General features: G+C 36.5%; 2 protein-coding genes and 1 pseudogene across 4 annotated transcripts; 1 reads left to right on the top strand and 2 right to left on the bottom strand.

Annotated features, from left to right (window-relative positions):
* Positions 1 to 4,381: 4,381 nt before the first annotated feature.
* Positions 4,382 to 6,355, bottom strand: LOC143574877 (putative glucan endo-1,3-beta-glucosidase A6). Its single transcript, XM_077059388.1, has 2 exons — positions 6,025 to 6,355; positions 4,382 to 5,490 (listed from the first exon to the last, which is right to left on the bottom strand). Exons 1-2 carry the CDS (start codon positions 6,092 to 6,094, stop codon positions 4,472 to 4,474), a joined length of 1,089 nt encoding a protein of 362 aa, XP_076915503.1. The 5' UTR covers positions 6,095 to 6,355; the 3' UTR covers positions 4,382 to 4,471.
* An 8,422-nt stretch (positions 6,356 to 14,777) lies between these two features.
* Positions 14,778 to 18,174, bottom strand: LOC143574866 (receptor-like kinase TMK4 pseudogene; annotated as a pseudogene). Its single transcript, XR_013142669.1, has 2 exons — positions 16,117 to 18,174; positions 14,778 to 15,455 (listed from the first exon to the last, which is right to left on the bottom strand). The product of XR_013142669.1 is annotated as a receptor-like kinase TMK4 pseudogene (transcript).
* A 3,193-nt stretch (positions 18,175 to 21,367) lies between these two features.
* On the top strand, positions 21,368 to 23,353 carry LOC143574875 (protein RESTRICTED TEV MOVEMENT 3-like). 2 transcript variants are annotated; one of them, XM_077059387.1, is made up of 6 exons: positions 21,368 to 21,597; positions 21,696 to 21,825; positions 22,076 to 22,245; positions 22,316 to 22,607; positions 22,749 to 22,912; positions 23,131 to 23,353. In XM_077059387.1, the coding sequence occupies exons 1-6, from the start codon at positions 21,564 to 21,566 to the stop codon at positions 23,286 to 23,288; spliced, it is 948 nt and encodes a 315-aa protein (XP_076915502.1). In that variant the 5' UTR covers positions 21,368 to 21,563; the 3' UTR covers positions 23,289 to 23,353. The 2 variants fall into 2 exon arrangements, with proteins under 2 accessions (XP_076915502.1, XP_076915501.1); XM_077059386.1 differs by lacking the exon at positions 21,368 to 21,597 and having other exon boundaries at positions 21,610 to 21,825.
* The last annotated feature ends 317 nt before the right edge of the window (positions 23,354 to 23,670 follow it).

The following is a 23,670-nucleotide window of genomic DNA, read 5'->3' as shown; positions in this document are numbered from 1 at the left end:
CTTAACTGATGAATAGCCGGGAAAAACTCGGTTTTTTTATCAAATAATAAAAAAAAAACTTGTAAACCGGTTAGATTTCCGGTTAGAAATCGGTTAACTAGTTAGCTTGTGCACCTCTGCCTGAGGTGTTCACGATCCAGCTAGTTTGACTTGACGAAAGTATGGGGTCGAATAGGTAATGTGGTTTTGTAATATATAACCGGATAAGTCGTTTTTACAATTTGATAGTTCGATTTTGACGATATAGAAAAAAACACTTTTCAAGAGTAATTTGTAATAGATTTAAAAAAAAGGTTAAGAAGGGTCATTTGTGTATATAATACATGTTTTATTAAAATAAAAGAAGTTAGTAAATAAATGTTAAACGGCCGGTTTGATTTAACGATGGGATCCAAATTCCAAACAGTAAATCAAAGTTTCAGACCTTAAACCATCAACTCATCAAAACCGAACTGTATATATTTCAAACTAACCAAATCGCCCAACTTTCTTCGTTTTAAACGATTCAGTTGGTTTGTAGAGATTTAAACACTCGTACTAACTTGATAATAAAACACGACTTTAACTTAGTTTTATTTTTTACTACTTGAAGAAAACAAAATCAAAGTTGTGAAGGTTTGTATTAACCATCCACGACGATTAAATCTAGTGAAAGAATCAATTTTTGTTTTGGTTATTAATATACTCAAAACTGTTCCAAAATTGTCAAACCAAGCATACCGGATTTGATTATATTCTACGGAGTTGATTGCGGTCCATGTGGTAAGCTTAAACTATAGATTTTGTCATTTCTCTTGTCAATTTATAGATTTGTTAACAACTCTTTTTAATTATTATGTGTTAAAAGAAAAGGAAACATTTGTCAAAAATAAAGGTAATTGTTCAACCTTGAAAACTAATTTACATTATTTCTAACGTGAAGAAACACTAACCGAACCCCGGACAGATTACTGGTAATCTGGGGGTTAGATAGATGTTTCCCACGAGGGGTTAGACCCTGAGAAGATGGTTCTTCTGATAACCTGCAAAACAGACACCGTGAGCTCGTCACTGAGAAGGGGGGGGGTTCCTCCTTGTGACCACCCTCCGGCGTGAGAATCAGACTAGATTGCTCTTTAAATATAAAAGTATATTAAGAGATTGCTAGAGCAGATATCAGGTATAATATGATGATAATGTGATAAGATATGATATGATAATACAAGATAAGATCAGATGGTCATACCATTTGTGGTATTTATAGCCGAAGGTAGGTTTCCAAGGAGGTATGGCCGTCTGCAACAGTGTTCCTGTTCACCAACAGTAGTCTACGCACGTGCCCTGCTGGTAGTTGGTGGGTAGGTAGCGGCTGACAGCGACCAGGCCTGCTGTATACTATTCCTTTTCCACCAACTGTCAGCTACGCACGTGGTATGACAAGAGTTGGTGAGTAGGCAGCGGCTAATAGTGACATACAGTGTAGGAGCATGCTGCTCGCCATACTGTTGTCTATAAGCTGTCATATCTTTAGTCAGATCTTTTTCCCATACCTCGTCAGGTACAGTACAGAAGATCTTTCTGTATCGTACGGACTGGCTTATTTGGGCGGGAGTATTCCCCCTCCCGCCCTTGTGCGGGATTGTTCCCGGCTTCGCTCATTCTCAGGTGACACTGAACGATTGAGAGCTAAGTGCCTTGTGCGTGTAGCCTTGCTGCGCGGGTGGCCTTCCCTAATGGCTTGTATCCGAGGCTGCGGGGACAGGCGGAGTCCTTCACCATTGGGAGGCATTTCCTGCGGGACCAGCTTTCGTATTGCGCGTAAGGACGTCACGTCTCTGAGCATGGTTGGTCCTGCGGATCCAGTTGGTTTCTGCGCAGACGTCCTTGTTTAAGGTGAGTCTTGCGGGTCCAACTGGGCTCTGCTGGGACCTACCTCTTCAAGTCCCCCCAGTCCAATGTTCTTCTCATGCGTGTTTAATAAAGTGAGGTGAACTTTTGGACTTAAGCAAAGGGTTTTGAAAAGGCTTTTTTAAGGTTTTCCATGGGGATTCTTCCCGCGGAAGTCCTTGTCACTTGCAGAAATTCCCGAGTTTCCTGCTTGGTCTTTGGGTATGATGCGGGTAGGTCTGTAACCTCCTCGCAAGTCAGGAGCGTTGAGTCCCACTTGTGTGGATTCTCCATGAGGTTTTGGTAGTTTTGAACATAGTGATCAATTATGTTAAAACCACCAATTCCATCCTGGAGCTTCAAACAACGTAGTTCTCGACGTTCCCGCTATGCGGGGATGTTATTTCCGCTTCCGCAAGCGTTGCCCAGAAGATCTTTCTTGGTTTCAATTCCCAGCGGAGCGCTAGGTATGTGAAGGGTTTTGCCTTAACACTGTACCAGCGCTCGTCTTACGGTTACTTTACTTCCAAGGTATTCCTGGCTTCAATTCCCTGCGGGTGCTAGGTATGTGAAGGGTTTTGCCTTTACACTGTACCTGCAGCCGTCTTATAGTTACTTGGTTGCCGAGGAATATTTGGCTTCAATTCCCTGCGGGTGCTAGGTATGTGAAGGGTTTTGCCTTTACACTGTACCCGCATCCGTCTTACGGTTACTTGTTCGCCAAAATTTACTTGGCTTCAATTCCCTGCGGGTGCTAGGTATGTGAAGGGTTTTGCCTTTACACTGTACCCGCATCCGTCTTACGGTTACTTGTTCGCCAAAATTTACTTGGCTTCAATTCCCTGCGGGTGCTAGGTATGTGAAGGGTTTTGCCTTTACACTGTACCCGCATCCGTCTTACAGTTACTTGTTTGCCAAGGTAAGGGGGATTTTCCCGCTTACTTTTTAATATTTTCAAAATTTGAATTTTGAAATTCGAAGGGTTTGTGGAAAGATAGGAACAGTCCAAACCTCTGAAACGTCGTGCGACGGTTTCTTCTGACTGTGTCAGGACGTGCAGGAAGTTATGGTGACGTGATAGTACATGGTCATTCCAGACGCTTTTCAGGCGCGTGGGCGCGATTTTTCGGGCGCGTGGCCGCGAAATTACTGGCACACGTCCTTTCAACAGCTGTTTCCAGCTTGCTTTTTGTCACGTGTCATAGTTTCATTGCACCTTCGATTTCTCTCTCCTCCGCATTAAATTCACCGCATTAATTGCGATTACTATATAAAGGGGGAGAGGGTTCTTTGTAATCCATACTTTCACCTCTCTTCTTCTTAGTGATTTCCGGCAAATACTCCCCTTTTCAGGCAAGCATTTTCCCGAAATCACTTTCTTCTTTCTGCAAAATGTCTTCTCATGATGCTGAAGCTGTAGCCGACGATAGGAGTACTGCTGGCGAGTGCCAGTGTGCTCTACCTGTCGATCAGTACCAGTACATCGTCAGGAAGTTCATGCTTGAGTCTCTCGAGCCTGAGTTTCCTGAATCCCACCAGACTGTGTACGATGCCCCCAGTGGCAAGATCGGGGTATATGCTGCATTCTTTGTTTATGGGAACCTTAGGTTCCCATTGACAAAGTTTGTGTACCGTGTCCTGGAGAGGCACGGTGTGCACCTGACCGAGGTGCATCCGATGGCGATTGCCAAGGTCCGGCACTTCGAGTGGGTGTGCCGGATTCTGGGTATTGAGCCCTACGTGGACCGCCTGATGACCTTCTATACTTGGAGGTGCGTCCAGGGGTGGTACACCCTGACAACCCGTATTAAGGGTTTGAAGATCTGCGTGACCGAGCGCAGTCTACGATCGTGGAAGCGGGAGTTCTTCTACATCTCTGCCCGCGCCATCCCCATTGCTATGAAGTTCAAGAAGGGTCAAGCGCTTCCGAGCCTTCACGCTTCCAGCTACCAGGAGGCGGAATGGTTCGCGAAGATATCCCGGGTCCAATCTCCGGTTTACCGGTTTGCAGAGTCCGGGATGGTGATGCTGGGGATGAGCCGGGTATGGAAGGATGCGTCCCGGTTTCCCATCCTTCTCGAATACGGTTTGAACTCTACAAAAGTACAAAACTAATGACTTTTACTGACGCACGCATTTGTTAAAAATTCATCGATAAAGGTTGTTGCTGACAGTAATCCGTCGGTGAAAGTCCGTTGGAAACCAAGTCCTGGATAATTTGACTTTGACATATATTCCTTATAGTCCGTTAGTGATGGGCATTTGTGTAGTAGTGTTTTAACTTCCTACCTTTTTTATATTAGTTAATCATCGATCTACCACTCCTCAAATTTGATTTACCAAGTTTTATTTATGTAATAGATCATGATTTCATTTTTTTCTATGTATGAACTTTGATAGTTGATTTATTTTTGTTTTTATAAGTGATATGATTAAATTATCAATTATATCTTATGGGACATAACTCATATTTCATAGTATTTGTGTCAATAGTCATTAAAAGTCATAGTTTAACAAACTACTAAAGTTCAACAACTCTTTTAATCAAGTTTCTAACATAATACCTCATTATTTTCCTCATATATCAACTAACAACATCTCAATCTCATAAGCCTATAGTCATGTTCACCTCATAAACCGGGCTTCCATCCGGGTTCAACAAGCCCCATTGTCTCTCCGTAGCCGGCCCATACTTTTGATTCTCATCATACAACGAATATATAAAAGTCGGTATAACCACCCCGGGCCGGGCCGGGGTCCCGAGACTCGGGACCACACTCATTTTCCTAACAAGATTATTAATATACTCACCCGCATTGTCTCGGTTCGCACCTGACTCGCCTTCGTGTGGCCAGCCCGTTTCACCAATCGCAAGCATCACATCATCATAGCCCAATTTAGCCATCGCATACACAACCGAGTCAAGCATCTGGTCTAGTAGATTCGTGTACACTAGCCCGGTTTGTGGGTCCTTGTAGTTTTCGTCCCCGGGTCTAAGTAAAGCGAACTCGAGGCTTATCGCGGTTTGGTTCCATACTTGGCTTTCAACCCATGTAATGTAAGGGTAAACATTTATGAAAAAAAATGATTTTGTCCCGTTAATGTATTTTAATAATGGTACCATAAGTTGTTGTATTTGTGGCTTAAAACTCCCATTTGATGGTGGAAATGTTAATGTTTCCATCATGTCCATAGCAAGAGGGGTTCCGATTTTAATATTCCGAATCCCTAACGCTTTAACCGTGTTTTTAATCCGTCTGATAGCGCGTACAAGGTCACGCGCTGTTTGCATATCTTCGGGTGTGCTAATGGAGCTAAAAACTTCATTACCAACAAGGATGAACCGGATCCGGGTACGAGGGTAATGAGCTATGATGTGTTCGTACACCCATTGGTCGGCTAGGTGTTGGCTGGCGGCAATGCCCGAGATTTCGTCGTTGGCGACGGTGATTGCAACGTCGATGTCGGTTCCTGATAATAGGTTGAGGATTTCGTGATCGGCGTCGTAGAGTTTGACCCGACCCGTGTTCATGTTTCGGAGGAGCTCGATTGATCGGGCTGGGGTCGGGAGGTTGTTACCGAGCTGCCCGTAGTTTATACCGATCCGGTTCGATACCACGGCTCCTGAAATTGCGAAGTAAACGAAAAATGTTGAGATTATGATGTATAAAAAGTTGTACCATGAGTTTAGACAAATTGAGTCGAGTCAAGCCAAGCAAACCCAAGCTCAGGCTAGGCTCATTTACAAACCAAACCCAGTCGGCTTGGCTCTTTTATTTTAACAAGCTGAAATATCGAGCTCTAGTTCTAATGTAAAATGTCAAATAGTATTTAGTATTTAAAAAAAAGTAAAAAAATTGTATTTTTTTTTCATAGTTTGTATATAAAAAAATGTTTCATTAACATACATAACCCATAATTTATAATTTATATGTTTACATGCTTTAGAATTTTGATTCTAATTTGACTATAATTTTGGTTATAGTTTATATGTATTGAAAGTTGGGCTTTAGTTTAAACGAGAGAGCTTACTTTGGTTCAGGCTCGACTCTTTTACAATAAATAAAGCCGATTTCAAGTAGGGTTTTTGAACGGCTTTAATTGTAGGCATCGAAGAACATTTATAAAAAATAAAAGAAATTTGTATAGAAAAGGTACTTGATATAGCGATGACGCAAAAGGAAGAGAGGAAAAGAAGAGTCATCTTGGGGATTTCTTGGTTCTCCATATCATAAAGAATGTTAATATTACTGAATCACAGATTGAGATGGTATTTGATGATGATGTATATATGTGTTAATTAATATAAAGAGTGATTGTTGAACTTCATAACTTATGTGACTCGTGAGGGTGGCAATGATCTTTGAGAGAGGTAGATTTAAAATTCAAAATATAATATACTATTGAAGTGAGATAGGGGCAGTGTAGGGATAAAAAAACCCGAACAATGCAGGAATATTCGAAATGCAAAACATTCAGGACAAGAATTGGAACCGAGTATGAGATTAGTTCTAAAATTCGGTGGGCATGAGACGTGTATTTAGGTGATATCCGGCCACATTTGCCGAAACCGTATAACTATTTGCATAAATCGTATACCCAAATCGTATATCCGAAAAGCTTTTCCCTTTACCCTTGTTAAGTATATTGTAGTTGATTCAATAAGTGAAAATTTAACTCTTATTTTATGGCATGTATTTGATTATGTATATATACTATTTTTTATCCCCCGTATTATGGGGGTTGTTTTATATTGTTTGTTCTAATATTTTTATTTTTTTTTGAATTTATATCTTTTTTTTTGTATGAAAGTTAATAATATACTTATGGTTTGATGATAAATTGTTTCACAAATAAATGAGATGTTATAACCCGGTTTAAAAGCTATATGGTTTTGATGAGACCCAATACCCGTTTATTTTTGTTACTATAAAATTGGTTTATTTAATTATAAATAATATTTATGAAAGTTAATAATATACTTATGGTTTGATGAGACCCAAGACCCGTTTATTTTTTTTACTATCAAATTGGTTTTTTAATTTAAATAATATATATATATATATATATCTTTTTTTAAAATAAATAAGATATTAATTTTTATTATATCCTATTTTATAGGATTTTTATATCAATAATTTGGTGAGAATAATTTTTTATTTAATGAGATGTTATAACTTGTTTAAGGAATATCTGGGTTTGGTAAGACCCATAACCATGAATTCGGGTCAAATGCATGAGAAGCCTCCATTTAAAAATCAAGCAAATCTGGTGACTCCAAAAAAAGGGGGAGCGACCAATCGCGACACATAGGATTTTTATGTCTTCATTTATATATATTATAGATATATATATATATATAGGGATGGTTCAGGAGAAAAGTCACATTATTGCAAGAAGTGCAAGAAATAAATCTTAATCATTGATTATGTTTGATCTATGGTTCATAATGATAATGACAATCTTGTAATATATAAACATATCATTTATGAGGCTTTTAATATAAAAAGGGTAGTTTAGTCGTCTTATTTTATGACAAAAGTTTACGATTAGTGAGTTGCTAAAAGTTGACTTCAATCATTTAATGTTTTCCATTACCATAATCGTCTAATTCCAAAATTCAAATACCAATAAGACTTGTCTTTATTTTGTTGTTTCTTTTCTTTCCTTTTTTTAAATGCACTAAATACATCATGATTTTCATACTAAGAAACCTACATTTTTAATTAGATAAAAAAAACGTGATTAATCAGTTTGTTTCAATATTTTTTGTTTTCTTTGCGCGCCTAAGGTTTCCTAATAAAATAAATTGGTTTTAGTGAGAGTGTAGGGTTTTATTTTTTTATGTAGGTATAGTTTTGATTATTTATTTTGGTAGATTTTGTAACAAAAGATGATTGTTCACAAAATGTGAAAATATCGATATACTGTGTAGGATGTTTTTAACTTATGTAGATATATTCAAATACCAATAAGTATAATTTCTTAACTGTGTAGGATGTTTTCAACTTATGTTGGGGTATTGTTAATAAGAATGTTTTATTATTTCGTTTAATATAACTAATACCTACATAAGATATATTCAAATATCATTATGTAGTGGTCCTTTAATTTTGTGTATGAAGGGTTATATGTTTATTTATATTTTTTATTTGTGTGCTATGATTAACATTTGTGTAGGGTATATTCAAATACCACTCTGTATGGATTTATTAAATTTGTGTAGGAAATGTTAAATGAGTGTTTTAATTTGGTGTAGGACATAAATTTTTCTACAGGTATAAGTTAATTGTTTGTGTCTTATATAGTAACATTGTTTGGCATCCTATGTATGTAGGTTGTTTACTCTGTTGTGTAGTTAGTAATTTTGAAACTATGAGGGCTTGCTTTTTTAAATTTTAATGTGTAGGGAACTTATTTGTTGTGTAAGATAATAATAATAATATTAATAAAGAAAAGAAAAAAAAATGAATTTAGTGAAGAGTCTATAAGCTTCAACTAACTTAAATTTTGTAGAATATAAAAATCCCGTTATTGGAAAATAAATTATTTAAAGATAATAATATTGATTCATAAAATTACCATATTTATACTTACTTACCAAAAATATAAGTCTTAACAATTTACTTGTCTACCCTTACAATTAAATAAAACAAAAAGAAAAAGGAAAAAAACATGATTGGTTAAAACCACTTCTCACACTTTTTGCAATAACTTGACTTCTTTCCTGAATTTAAACATATATATATATATACCTATATATATATATATATATATATATATATATATATATATATATTGTATGCCATAAAGTATGAACTTATCGTTTGAATTCTGTATCATCATGCAATTTAGATTTTGAATATCTTAAACAGTTTTATGATGATTCTGATATGGATTTAGTTTAACAAGTTGTTATAAACATAAAGTCATACTAGTAGAAGAGCCCGCGCGTTGTGGCGGGACGCAACGAGAATTCGACCAGTAGTTGTTTAGTTCGTCATTGTCATGGTCGATTTTACATATAGGAACAATGATTTATGTAGATGCCCTCATGAATCAATCACAAACCAAATTCTTTTATGCTAATTAAAATTCCTATGTACAAAATACTTGCTCTAACCTAACGTAGACCCTGACACCAAGAAAACCAAGGCTGATCTCATTATCTTCCCACCACACTATATATCTTGTTAACAACCGACATAGAAACTGTAACGATCTACCACACAAACAACATGAAAAATATATGATTAGTAGCAACTTATAACACACCTCCAATTCTATTTCCAACCGAAAATCAACAATCCTTAATCTTTAAGTGCCTAAAGCTAACAAATTCACACATCAATAAACACAAAAGCTAATGTATAAATAGCATATACTTGTGGTTTATCATTTATGGGTACCGTTGAGTCGTTGACCCATTAGAAAGTACCAAAACGTATCATGTCCTCTCCCTACAATCTCTAAAATAAAAGATAAACCAAAAGTAGCTAGTCCTTTGTTTACACTCTCGGTACCTGTCACACCCTCAAAATCCACTAACGGAGTTTTACCGTCAGAGGGTGTGAACTAACAGGATCGGAATCATTAGTTATAATCAAACCATAAAACATTAAGTGAAAATAAGTGCGGAAACGTAAAGACATAGACCAAGTGTTGCGCCACACAAGACGACTTAAAAACCCACGTAGTAACAGTTTAAAACAAGTTTGCATAATCAATAGTGTTCAAAACAATGCATGCTCCTATACCGCGCGCCCGCCTCGGCTACCTGAGAATAACATACTAAAAGTGTCAACACCAGGTTGGTGAGTTCACAAGTTTATATAAAACAAAGCGTTTTGGCGTTTTGCGTTCAGCGTTTTGCGTTTAGCGTTTTGCGTTTACCAGATAGTGTTAAATCAATTATATATCGATAGGTAGCTAGCCTATACAACAAGTATTACTAAGTGTTCGACACCGAAGCTGACTGTTTATCATGTGCCTTGCCACCAGGTCTATCCCGACCATGGTAATGTGTTAGCCAAAATTATACCCACTCGACCTCCAGTCGAGCTTAGGGTTGGGTGGGGTTTGTCAAACCCAGTAGTACTACTCAACAGTGACTCGCTATTTTCCAATACTAAACGGTTCGATGTGTGAAGGACTTCAATTGTTTCGTTTGCCACTTAGCCTTTACAAGTGATATATAATTTCATAACAAAATCTTAAAGCGTTTCGGAGTATGTTATCTCCCCCCAAGTGAAAAGCGTTTAAAGAGTTTAAAAGGGGAAAGTGAAACTCACTGTTTGCGAAGAATTCCCAAAAACAAGTCACCCAAGTGATGCGCGTCGCAGAAAACTCTCACTAGCGTTCTATAACAAGGAGATTTTCTAAGAGTCGGAACTATTATAGAGCAGATGGCAAGCCTTGGATGATTATGAAGTATAAGCCGATCCGGTGTTTAAAGGAAGTGCCGATGAAACAAATGCCCAAGGACGTGCTGAAAGATCTGAAGTGGTGGTATGTAGATTGTGAAACAGCTGAAGCAGTAATGGAGGACGAAGATGAACAAGAGCTGATGAGAGTATATGATTCGATGCATCTAGTGAACTTGTCTCAAGCTGATCTCCAGGTGCTGAATGAGAAGAAGATATTTTATATTCCTGCTTGGAAAGAAGAAGCGAGGAAATATCAAAGAGTTGTTTCGGTTTGTGTACGAGAAGGAGTGCATGCTTAAAGATGAAGATACAAGATTGTTGAAGATTACAAGACACGTGCTTGAAGATAAAGATATGAAGCTACTGCCAAGGGGGAGTCTGTTGGTACATGATGTAAGTAGTTCAGTGTCTAGTGTCTGTAATCGAGTTAGTTGGATTAGTATTTTGTATTAAGCGAAGTTAGCTCACAAGTTCGCTGATATAGACGAACTTGTAGAGTAAGCGAAGTTAGTGACAACTTCTCCTGAACATGCCAGACGAAGTTGTCGTGGTTATATAAACATTAGGTTACGGCTGAAATCAATAGAGTGAAGGATTGTATCGAGTTTACGAGTTTGTGTATTCAGTGATTGATATCACGTGTTTCCAGTTGCAATACAACGAGTCTTTGTTTATTGTAACGTGTGTTCGATCGTGTTAACGTATATCGTCTTATACGCTCGTAACGTCTTACGTAGGGATTCCGCACCTACGTAGAACGAGATATTCCGTGTAGATCCGGTTGGGAACCTACACGTACCCACTGGATTCCTTCATCAACAATACCGTTCCATACCATCGATCGATTTAGGGGTTTAGGGTTTATTCGATCGAATTGGGGATTTAGGGTTCTTTAATTTATGTAAGTAAAAGAGATGGGGATGAGTTTTTGTTTGTTTTATATTAAAAGATCTGGCATGCCACATAATCCGTCCACGTAATCTCTTTTTTGACACCTAGATGAGCCACGTCAGCAAAACACTAACGGAGTTAACCTCCGTTAGTCGCGGTCCGTTTAAAACAAATACACAAATAGTTGGTACTGCCAGCAGACAACTGTAAAATTAGGACTGATATTTACCAATAAGGCATAGTTGGGATTATTTAAAACCAATTTTCCTTATATAATATATATATTTTGTATGCCATAAAGTATGAACTTATCGTTTGAAATCTGTATGTATCATCATGCAATTTAGATTTTCAATATCTTAAACAGTTTTATGATGATTCTGATATGGATGTAGTTTAACATATTACAATATGCTAAAGTTGTTATAAACATAAAGTCGTATAAACTAAGGCTAAGAAAAAAATGTTTATGAAAATTCAAAGGAACATCTTTTTGATAAATTAACAGGTTGGTACACGAGTTGCGACACCCAATGGATAAGCTAATATCAGGTCAAGTATTGGACATGGTTTTACAATCATGTATGAAACTAAAATTACCACGCATTTATTTCATGGTTTCTTCAAGAAATCACCCATGTCCTGGTGGTTTTTCAATAATCTTCCCAACCTAGCTAGTTGCATGTGACTACACTAAGAAGTCGCCCACTTAAGGTAGTTATGTTTCTTAGTTTTTTTTAGAAGGATGTGACTATATTGAAATGTCGTCCATACCAAAGGTTAGTTATTCAAAACCTAGCAAATGTCGCTTCTACCATGGGCGATTTCTATGGTAGCTTTCACTTTGCAATTGACTCGTCTAAGACACATTTTAAGATGGATATCAAACTCGCCCCTACATGAGCGAGTGCGCGACAACTCCCTTTGTGAAAGAAATTTCAAGAAGATTTACGTTGGCATGAATACCCATTTCTAAATAAATGATATTCTTCCTCAAGAATTATCCACAAATATAATAATCCATATGTTGATTGATCAATAAAGCGAATCAAATCATTTACAATGTTTGATGCCTTGAGGCATCACATGGCATGCTTAATTGGTTGGTGAACAACTAAATTGAAAATACTATTGAATCCATTAATCGCTTCCTTAAAATTATAAAATAATAATAATAATAATAAATAAAAAAAATACAATCTATGGTAGTAATATGTTTGGACACATTTGTTAAATTTGTTAACTCGATTTAAATTTGGTGGACTAACATACTATATACTACTAGTTGCATGCCCGCGCGATGCGGCGGGGTTGCATGTAAACATGACATCGAATGCGTAACCGGTGTTACTGCTTCTGTATGTGCGTGACTTAACGATAGTACGCGCGTAACCCGGCGATAATATGCTTGTATTGCGCCATTGGAATCTTAACCGGTTAGTAAGCACGTCACAACGATTGTGCACGCTCAGTTAGGTGTTGGTGCGCACGTAACGCTACATTGAACTCGTCTTGACCCGCAACCTGTTTCACTTGACAATGTTCTAACCGAAATTTGTTATGACTTGAACCCTTTCAACCCATACCCGTCCCGAACCAAACCAAATCGACCTTTTTGTATCGACTCATTCCAACGTTAACCTTTTAGACCCATGACCTGAACGGCCGAAACCGCCTGATTCGTTTGTCGGTCTTTAATGGTAATCACGTAACACGTTAAGTGTTTAAAATGAAAAAAGTATAGCAATACCATACTCAAATTAAAGAGAATAAAATACTCGTTTGTATGGTATAATGTTTTTAAAAAAATATTAGTGTGTGAAAATTTTATAAACGTTTAAACGTCGTCGGGGTAGTTGGTTTAAAATAAGGGCTATATATGTAACTATTGTATAAATTAACAAAATGTGATTAAAGTTAAAGGACAAAACTTGTAATTATTTTTTAATAAATTAAAATAAATCATAACAAGATTTTGGTTATGCTAAAAGACAAAATTGTCAAAATACAAACTAAAATGTATTAATCTTATGCATTATATTTTGTAGTAAAAACAACAAGTTTAGTACCTCTTAAAAATTAAGAGGTCCATCACTCATGCTTTATATATAGTATAGATATAGATAATGTCTCGTATCTTTTTTCATAAATCATATAAGGCGTATAAAGCAATAGGACTCGTATGATTTATGAAAATGTAATACACGACATGATAAATATTAATCTAAGGATTTATGATACTTATATGAATCGTTTAAAATGGTATCAAAAGTTAAATGCTCGTATAACCTTATAGGAAGTCAGAATCTATGTAAGCTAAGCCCATCTAGCATGTCCAACTCGTGTTATTTACCAACTTTAAATATAAGCAATAACAACTGGCTTAGTTATCATTAAAATTTCTATCGTTGAACGAGGTCCAGGGTGGTTTAAACAGTCGATGCCAATCAACACCCACCCCATGTGCAAACTTAGCTTTTCATTCACTACATAACAATAAAAAATAAAAATGTATTAAAAAAGAACCTAACGTTTTATTAATTTAAGAACTGAAATATTCATCAACCACCTAACATGATTTTATTCTCTTAATCAATCAAAACCCACCAAATGTATTCACATTAATAAAACACAATGAATTATTTATTAATGTGATAATGTATTTTGTGCTTTTAATATTTTACTTAGACCATCCACATTTATAAACTAACCCAAACCAATCTTTTATTATAAAACTAATTTCTCCCTCTTTCACATATCCAATTCAATCAAATCTAAACTTTTCACACTCATTAGCAACCCAACATTTTTTTTGAACGGCCAACTAAGTAACGCCGGGTACTCCGTAGGCGGCCCCTATTGGCTAAAGGTAGCCCGAGCCGACCACTAGTCCGGACGGACGGAACCCCTAGCGGTCCACCTATTGAGGGATTCACCGGATAAAACCCGACCCCCACGCCCGCCAAACTTAGCAACCCAACCTTCATTATTATTTTTTCAATAAATATAATTTATAATTGTTTTTCTAAATGGCTAGAAATATAAAAAAAAATGGTTTTATATTAAAAATACTATATTCATCACACATATTTAAATAAGTAATGTTAATTTTATATTAATTTTTTTAAACTAACTCATTTTATAATAAAATTTATACGTGTACGCTCACAAAAAAAATTGAACAAGACTGCGCGTTTAAATTTTTATAAAAACATAATTATTAAAAGGTTATTAGCAAAACGCAAAATTAGACATAAAACAAATTATTGTTAAAGAATAAAGAAAAATAAATTAAAAATATACCCACTCATACGGTCATGTGACACCAATATGAGTTGCAAACTAGCTTGCCAGAACAAACTAGTTTGCCATTAATTCAATGTTTTTTAATATTTTTTTATTCTAAATAGTGTGGCAAACCAATGATGGTTTGTCAATAGGAGTAGTCTTAAATTTAGTCAATCTACAAGTCTTTACAAAATTAAGTTTTAAAAAGTTCAAAAATAATGTCCCAACACAAAAGTATAAAACAAGAAATTTACCATGTTAATAACAATAACAAAAAGAAAGAATTTTTTTTTTCAAGAAACACATTTACTATACATCTCTTGCAACCAAAAGGATTTAAAGAATCAGTCAACAAACAAAGAAAAGAATATTACTTTGGAACAATTAAACCTCTAATGTGGAAAAAAAATGAACAAATCAAAGAACTTCAATAAGTGTTTTACCTCCTTTACAAATCTTGATCAAAACATGACCTTTTAAGCTACCTGCCACCCGTTGTACCAGACGCGCCTACAAGGCCCGATGAACTTGACTGAGTTTGATCAAACGAGTCGTCAAACATTCTAGAAGACCCTTCACCACCCTGCAACTGTTGAAGAAGTTGAGTAACACTCATACTTTGACCACCGCCATAACCATCATCTTCATCAGGTCGAGAAGGTTTTCATTGCTCCACAAGTGGGCCCAGCACATTAACCGCGTGACCCATGCCGGGCCTTTGATGCGGCTCACGTGCAGTGCAGTGGCCTGCCAGTTCAGCAACTTTTAAAATGCTTTCAAGCGTTTCTTCGTCATTGGTGTCTAAAGTTTGGTCAATGGCTTTTATTATGTTTTCGTTGGAGATAAGAACCCGACGGAACCATGTCACCAGATGACTTTTATCATCCGGGATCGTATCGTCTAGGGCTTTTCGGCCCGTTATCAGTTCCATTAATACCACTCCGAACGCATAAACATCAACTTTTGTTGTAACCCGTCCAGTAGCTGTTTGTGTCAAGAAAAACTCAAGGTTAAATTTTATATTTTTAGCAATAAGAAAATACCAAAGGAGTGTTTGGGTACGTGTTTTTAAAGTGAGAATACGGGTGTAAACGAACCAAGCTGTACTCGAACTTGGCCTGTTTAACTTACACTAGCTCAAGCAAGGTTCGTTTTAAGTGTTCTTTCAAGCTCGGCTCATTTATTATTCGTTAATTAATTTATATGCAATTTTTTACTTTTAATATTTCAATTATAAATTAGTAATAATTTAGTATATAATAAAAACTGGCTGGTTTAAGCTCGAGAGCTAGCTCGAGCTCGATAACTAAAGCTCGGTCTCGTTTATTAAACAAGCTTACTTTTAAGAACGAGCTTGTTTAAGCTTATACTTTATTAATATTTAAATTATAAACTTGTATATCACATAACATATATTCAGTTATTTTTATCATAATTTTATATATAATATTAATTATTATATCAATATACTGTATAAAAATAGGCTCGCAAGCAAACTTAAGTTCGATAGTTGAATCTCGAACTCTGGCTCGTTTAAGCTCGACTCAATTCAAGCTTTTAGCAAGCCAATTCCATGTAGTTTATTAAACAAGCTTATATTTTAGCTCAAGCTCGTTTAAACACCTATACAAATTATATTACTCACCAGCATACTCGGGTGCAAGATAACCAAAAGTCCCAGCCACTCGGGTTTCAAGAGAGTACTTCCCGTCAGGCGCGTTTTTCACCAATCCAAAATCAGCAACTTTAGCCCGCATATCATCACCAAGCAGAATATTAGACGGCATTAAATCTCTATGTATAAAACTTTGTTGAGCCAAACTATGCAAATACTCGACCCCTCTCCCGACATCCAAGGCAATCGAAACCCGTTGCTTCCAGCTAAGAGGATTCGTTTTATGTTCACGCCATTCAAACAAATGTTGACTTAAAGTACCTTGTGGCATGTACTCGTACACCAAAAGCCGTTCATTACCATTAATACAGTACCCGAGAAGCGCCACGAGATGTCTGTGTCTAACTTTTGTTAAAACCGCGATCTCGGCTTGAAACTCTTTCAACCGTTTTGTCCCCATTACACCCGGGTCCATTCGTTTGACCGCTACTTTATTCCCGTTAGGTAATATTCCTCTGTAAACGACCCCGAACCCGCCTTTTCCTAAAACATTTTTGTCACTGAAATTATCAGTGGCCTCTCGAAGCACTTGGACGGAGATTGAAACATTACCACCTTCGAAAACCGACATCTCAGTTTGGTCAACGCTAGTTTGACTTTTTAATTCACTAACCTTAACCTTCCCTTTACCAGTTTCAAGATCTTTAACAGGCCCGCCCCCGTGGTTTTGGTTTTGGTTTTTCTTCATGGCATAACACTTGAAAAACACGAATAATACGATCACAACAAAAACAATCGCACCAACGACAATCCCGACAACCAAACCGATTGAACCCGAACCCCCTTTATTCGACCCACCCTTGTTACCACTACCCGGCCCGGACCCAGGTGGCCCACCCGACACGTCTCGACCCAATAAAAGATTACCCGTGTGCACAAACTTCACACGCGGTGGGAAAACCGGTATCGTTCCCGACAAATTATTATTCGACACGTCAATAACCTGAAGATTCGGTAACGACGTCAAGATCTCGGGAATCGAACCCGCAAGATTATTATCATTCAACAACAAACTCCTCAACGAAGTCAAATTCGCAAACGCCGGTGAAACAAAACCCGAAAACCCCCGTTTCCCAAAACTAACACTCGTCACGTTCTTCCTAGACGAATCACAACTAATAAAATTCCAATTCTGACAAGCATCATTACCCTGCCACGACTGCGCTAACGGTATCGGATACCTCCAGGGGCGACATCACCTGGGGGTCACACGGTCGAGGCGTCGGTAAACAGAAACTATTCCTATCAATTACATTCTTAACCCCAGAACTAAACACGGGTAACGGACCCTGCAACATATTATTCTGTAAAGTAACATTTACCAACTTAGGAAGCGTAACCAACGATTCGGGCACCAACCCGGTTAACTGATTATCCCTAAGCTGCAAATCGAATAACAAAGTACAATTCGAAAGGTCCGGGATAGGCCCGGTGAACGAATTAGCCTGTAACCATACCTGATTAAGCTCAGTCATGGAAGATAAAACATTAATTGTACCCGAAAGGCCTACGCGTTGGTTATTAAGCCATAAATTCTGTATTTGTGATCCGGCGAACGTTCTGGGTAATGTACCGGTAATATTATTATACGATAACCGGAGATTTTGAAGATTAGTTAATTTATCAAATATATTTCCGGTATGGAGCCTACGATAGTCGCGTTACTAGCTTGAAAGGTTATTAAATTGGTGTTTTGGTCTAGAGTGGATGGAATATTCCATGGGGATAGGTTAATGTTATCGGAATGGTGAATTTTTGGAGGTTAATAAGTCCGGTGAAGAAGTCCGGCGGGATTGAGGTGAATTGATTGCCGTCGAGTGTGATTTGTTGGAGGAGAGTGAGGTTGGATAATGACGGAAGGTCGCCGGAGATTGAGTTGCGTGGTAGGGTTAGGGTTTGGAGTTGAGTGAGTTGGTTGAGAGTGGACGGGACGAGTGACGTGTCAGGGATGTTGATTGAGGTTACGCGGTTAGATGCGTCGCAGGTGATTCCGTCCCAATTGCAGAAGTTGGTGGTGGGTGGGGTGTTGGGTCATGACGGTGGAGTCGTCGGAGAGGGTGAGGGTTAGGGTGGTGAGGTGGTGGTGGTGGGCGTTGTGGCGGTGGTTGGAGAGAGTGTGTGTGGTCGGAGAATAGAATGGGTGTGTTTGTGTGGGAATTATAGAAAGCGAGTTGTAATAGGAAGAAGCTTTACAGGTGTCACTGCATTACTTTACAAAAAGTGTGTGTACGTTTAGATCAAGATGTTCTACATTTTAAGTGCTTGTATAAATAGTTTCAATGGATTCCTTATTTACACCTCTTTATACCTTATACAAGGACTTTTTTAAAAGTTATAAAATCCTAACTTATACATTCCTTATTTACACCTCTTTATACCTTAACAAGGAGTTTTCTAAAAGTTATAAAATCCTAACTTATGAAAACTTCTTTTTTCTTTTTTAAAATGTTTAATAAGTTAAATTACTCAAACATTTTTTTAATCTATAAAAGTGAATAAGTTATAAGGAGGTAAAAATAAGGAAACCCAAACACCCCTTAGATTAAATTATAATAAATTTTATTTAATATCTCAATAATAATTTAGTTGAGCTTTTCAAAGTTGTTTATTTGTTTTTCAAAAAACAAATAAGCATATAATCATGTTTAAAAATCATAAAATCACTTCTAGTTTCTTTTTTTCTTTTCTTTTCTTTTTTTTTTTTTTTTGAGTGTGGGTTAAAACGATGATTTTCAGAAGCAAAAAATCCATTATTTTTGTTTTGCCTTTTAATACCAAATTATAAATATACCGACCATTTCATTATATGTGAAACTCGTTAGTATATAAGATTGTTCTTTTTGGTTATTTTACCTCTATAAAAGTGAGCAATCATGTGTTTAACGTTGCATCACTTATGAAATAACACATGTAGTTCATTTTGAATACAAAGTATATTTGTAAGTTAAAGTAATCATATATCATGGGGTGTTGTAAAATACACCTAATTACTTTATTTCATTGTTCATACATCTAATTTTTGAATTAAAATGGCTCATTTGTGCAAATAAACGACATCTTAATATCTTATATAAATTTCATCTATTCATATTTAGACAAGTTAAATAACTTGTTTGAAAATAGCCCAACTATTAAAAGCATTAGTTTGAGTTACGTCTTAAAGTTGCATGGCTTATAACTTAGTGGCGAAGTTTGGACAAAAGCACAGAGAACGGGAGGGGAGACTCTGGGCCACAACGATACTTTATCATTGCTTATGAGTAATGGAACGAAATATCTCGAAGAGTCCCAAATTCCATCACCCGGAGCATGGAACGAGAAGTCAATGGCTTTTTGTCAAATTTAGGAGTTTTAATATAGTTAGTCTTTGCTAATTAACTTAACATTCTTTTTAAGATTTATTTATGAATTATTCTTGTTTATAGTCAAATATCCATAAAAAAAAAAACAAGAATAAATCATTGAATTTGTTGATACCTTCACAATATATAGGTCGGTGTTAGGGTGTTATCGTCAACGATCAAGCACCAATAATGCCGCACACAAATGATAGCGTGGAGCAGATAACTTAAACTATTTAAGGATGTTAAATTATATATTTTGTTTTTAGACTTTGTTATTTATATTTATGCATAGAATAATAAGCCTATTAAAATAAATCTCCACAATTATCATTTCTATGGGTTGGGGTTGGGTCCAACAAGCAATTAGGAGTTATGTCAACGGTTTGAGCTCCATCTATGACGGCTTGGTGTATATTACGTATAGTCTGATAAATAAATATGATACGTTTAGCAGTTAAAAGTAAATTATCATTTCTAGAGAATGGTTTATCTTCCTATGGGTACAATACATCTCTCATGTAACAATAAGCGTTGTTACCCGTATACTATGAGACACGAACATAAAATATGTATATCTGTATATGACACGAAAACTTATTGTGTATTTGTATCCCAAACATGAACACGAACATGTTACTACGATAAAACACGCTAATACACGATAAGAGCTATTTAGAAACACATATTTGACAACCTATTTAGTGAAATAAAAGCTGGAGAGAGAATGTTCGTGAGCGGTGAGTGTTGACGGCTGAGAAACAGGAAGTGAGAATGTTTTAGGTTTTTAGGGTTTAGGATAACTTATATATATTTAATTATAACAATATAACCATGTACTTAACAGGTAAACAAATACTTTATCTGTTTATACACGAAAATTAACAGGTAAATTCGTGTTTACCTATTTTATACACGAAATCTGTTAAGACCTTACTTATTACATGTTAAAGTTGTTCGGGTATACGTCGTGTATCCATGTCTCGGGTATAAATTGCCAGCCATATGCAGCATTCATATAATTATTAACTCTATTAATTATGATTCTAGAATCTTATCCCCCAAAAAGTATGGGCCGTTTATGTATGGATTAAGTAAATAGCTGTGCTAAATAATGCACTAATCTTTGGGCTCCTTACAAACAGGCGAGGAGAACTCGGCCTATTTATGTATTGGTATGGTTCTTATGGTATGCACTATGCAGTTAGCAATAACGAGTGTTACAAAGTTGTTTGGGCCTTTGCTATTTGGACCCAATGTAGGATCAGTCTTTGGGCTCTGTTATGGTCTATCTTAAACATTGGGAGTAAAGAGAGGTCCAGTTGGGGTGAACCAGCCTACAATAAGTTTGTTACGGTCAACTTATGGATACTAATAAAAATTATCTCCTTTTATATTTCATAGAAGCATCCAAACGATTTACAATTAAGTGGCAGGTAAGCGGACAACAAGCTGCGCCGCAACCCCCTTTTGGATTAAGCTTCAAGAGTTTTCGGAAAGCTAAATTGAAAAATGTTATGGATATAAACTTGAAAAATGTTAGCAAGAGTTTTCGGAAAGCTAAATTGGTGACTGAATTAAGCTTCAACGGGCTGTCATCGAGCCTAGCTGAGCTAGGCCAGGGCAAGCTTGGGCTCGAGCTGCCTCGTTTACTTTATCGAGCAGAAAAATCGAGCTTGAGCTCAACTCATTTAAGGCTCGAACAGAGCTTATTAATTTTTAATTTTTCTCAACGTCATATTTTGGAATGATACATTGGAAATCATTTAATCATTTGAATGCAACTAAGTCTTTTTTTTTATTTGTATTTGCCTAACCAGCTAACCTCATTAAATTAGTGTGTTAATGGCCATTGTTCCTTATTAAAAGAAGAGAATAAGTGCTTTCTTTAGCGTTTTAATTTGGGTTTTGAAATGACTAAATTCTTGCTTTTATTAAAAGAAGAGAATAAGTGCTTTAGAGGCAACACTGCCATGCTTAAGTATATATAGCCCTCCAATATGCATTTGAATTTAACAAGCCATTTCTTTGGTACATAATCACTTATCTAATTATTAACTTGTGTATCAAGCTCACATGGCCATTGAAGAACCAGCAAGTCTTACCCAAGGTACATAACCAACATGGTCACTAATTTTGTCTCAGTTGTTCTAAGTTTTTTATGTCATAATTCGATTTTAATCACCCATCAAGCAAAATGTACCACAGGGGCTTTGAGATCAACATCTGAGGCACCACCTGCTCACTACATTCTCAACATTCAGCAATTTTCAGCGTTAACAAAACACAATGTTGAAAGATACGAATCAAACGAATTTGAAACCGGAGGCTACAAATGGTATTTTCTTTTTCTTACGTGTATGTAAGGTTACATTACTAAAAAAACGAGTATCACCAGCAACAGATCCCATAAACAAATTTTAAAAATAAAATTAATAATTTGAAAATTAAATAGCAGCTGGTAATAACTAATATGTAACTCGTTGTCACCTATGAATAGTAATTTGTAGGTGATACTTAGGATGGGATTTTAGATATGATTCTCGTTTTTTCAGTCGTTTGCCATATAAACCATTTGCAATCCACAGGAAGTTAGTGATTCACCCAAACGGCAACAAGACTAAAAACGCTGGAGAATTCTTATCGATTTACCTAGCCATAACGGACACAGCCTCACTCACACCCGGTTGGGAGGTCTACGCCACTTTCAGGATCTTTCTACTTGATCAAATCAATGATACCTACTTAAAAGTTGAAGGTAACAACTTCTTTAATCAATCATAATAAATGGTTATAAATTATAGCATTGAGATATATTTTTCATCCAGATGAAAAGACTAACGGAAGACGATTCCATCGGTTGAGAACCGAATGGGGCTTTGATCAGTTCATCAGTTTTAAAACATTTAACGACCCTAACAACGCCTATCTTGTTGGCGACAACTGTGTGTTTGGAGCCGAGGTGTTTGTCCGAAAAGAGAGAAGTAAAGGCAAAACCGAGTCTTTGTCAATGGTAAAGGATGCAGTTAGTTACAAAAATACATGGAAAATCAATAACTACTCGAAATTAAACGCTGACGGCGAAAGTTCCCATGTGTTCAGTGTCGGAGATCACAAATGGTAAACAGCATTGTTATTGACTTATGGTTAATCTAGAGCGTGTTTTGCATTAAGAAAGACTAGCAATTATGTGTTATATCATCATAACTGGAATACTTGATTAAATTTGTTAACATGCATATAAAATATGCATTTGCCCAGGAAGGTGCAGCTATATCCTAATGGAAAAGGTGGTATTGGTGGCTATATATCGCTTAATTTGGCTTTGGCTGAGCCTCAAAATTTTCCATCTGGAACCAAGATATTAGTCGAATTCACTCTTCTTATGTTGGATCAGCTGGAAAGAAGGCATCACTATGGCAAAGGTAAAAGTGTTAATTACTTTCGCACTACTGCTAGACAACTGAGAATTTAACTAATTTCGGTCGCAAATTGATTTTTGTGCCCATTCGCCTTCTGTATCAATGTAAACACTATCTTTCAATGAATGAAATAGAGTTTGATTATGTGATGAAACATCAACTTGAATTATTATTGTCACACTTATTCTTATCACAAACTCGAATTCGATCATTATTTGCAGCTAGCTATTGGTTCAGTGCTTCAAAACCGGAATGGGGTTGGCAAAGATTCATTTCACACGGTATATTCTTCAAGACGAATCGAGGGCTGTTGTTTAAAGACGGTTGTTGTATAGAGGCAGAGGTTGCAATCCATGGAGAGTCAACTGTCTTTGGATAAGTTTGTTCATACAGAACATGTAATATGTATTTGTATGTCCAATTTAAGAACAATAAACTGTAAATAAATAACATTCATATGGTTCCTTATATGTATATAGCTCTAATTAAGAAAAATGTACTTAAATAGTTAAATGTATACAACTAAAGTTACCGGTTAACCTTTAGTTGACGGTTAACCAAATGATTTCAAAACCGGTATGAACCGGTTATACCAGATTTCGTATAGAAAGTCTGTAATTTGAGCTCTGTAATTTTGATTAGTGTGAAATGAATTTCCTTACCCGTAGTTACCCGACACGTATTAAGTTGCACATGAAACATGGTTTTACGAGTATGACACTAAAATTCTCAATAGTCAATACCAGTTCCAAACCTGTCCT

The sequence above is a fragment of the Bidens hawaiensis genome, unplaced genomic scaffold (genome assembly GCF_021521415.1).
Source record: "Bidens hawaiensis isolate Kalapana, Puna unplaced genomic scaffold, B.hawaiensis_p1.1 tig00027123_1, whole genome shotgun sequence".
Lineage (NCBI taxonomy): Eukaryota > Viridiplantae > Streptophyta > Magnoliopsida > Asterales > Asteraceae > Bidens > Bidens hawaiensis.
The sequence above is the reverse complement of the archived record's forward strand: the minus strand, read 5'-3'. Positions and strand labels throughout refer to the sequence as shown.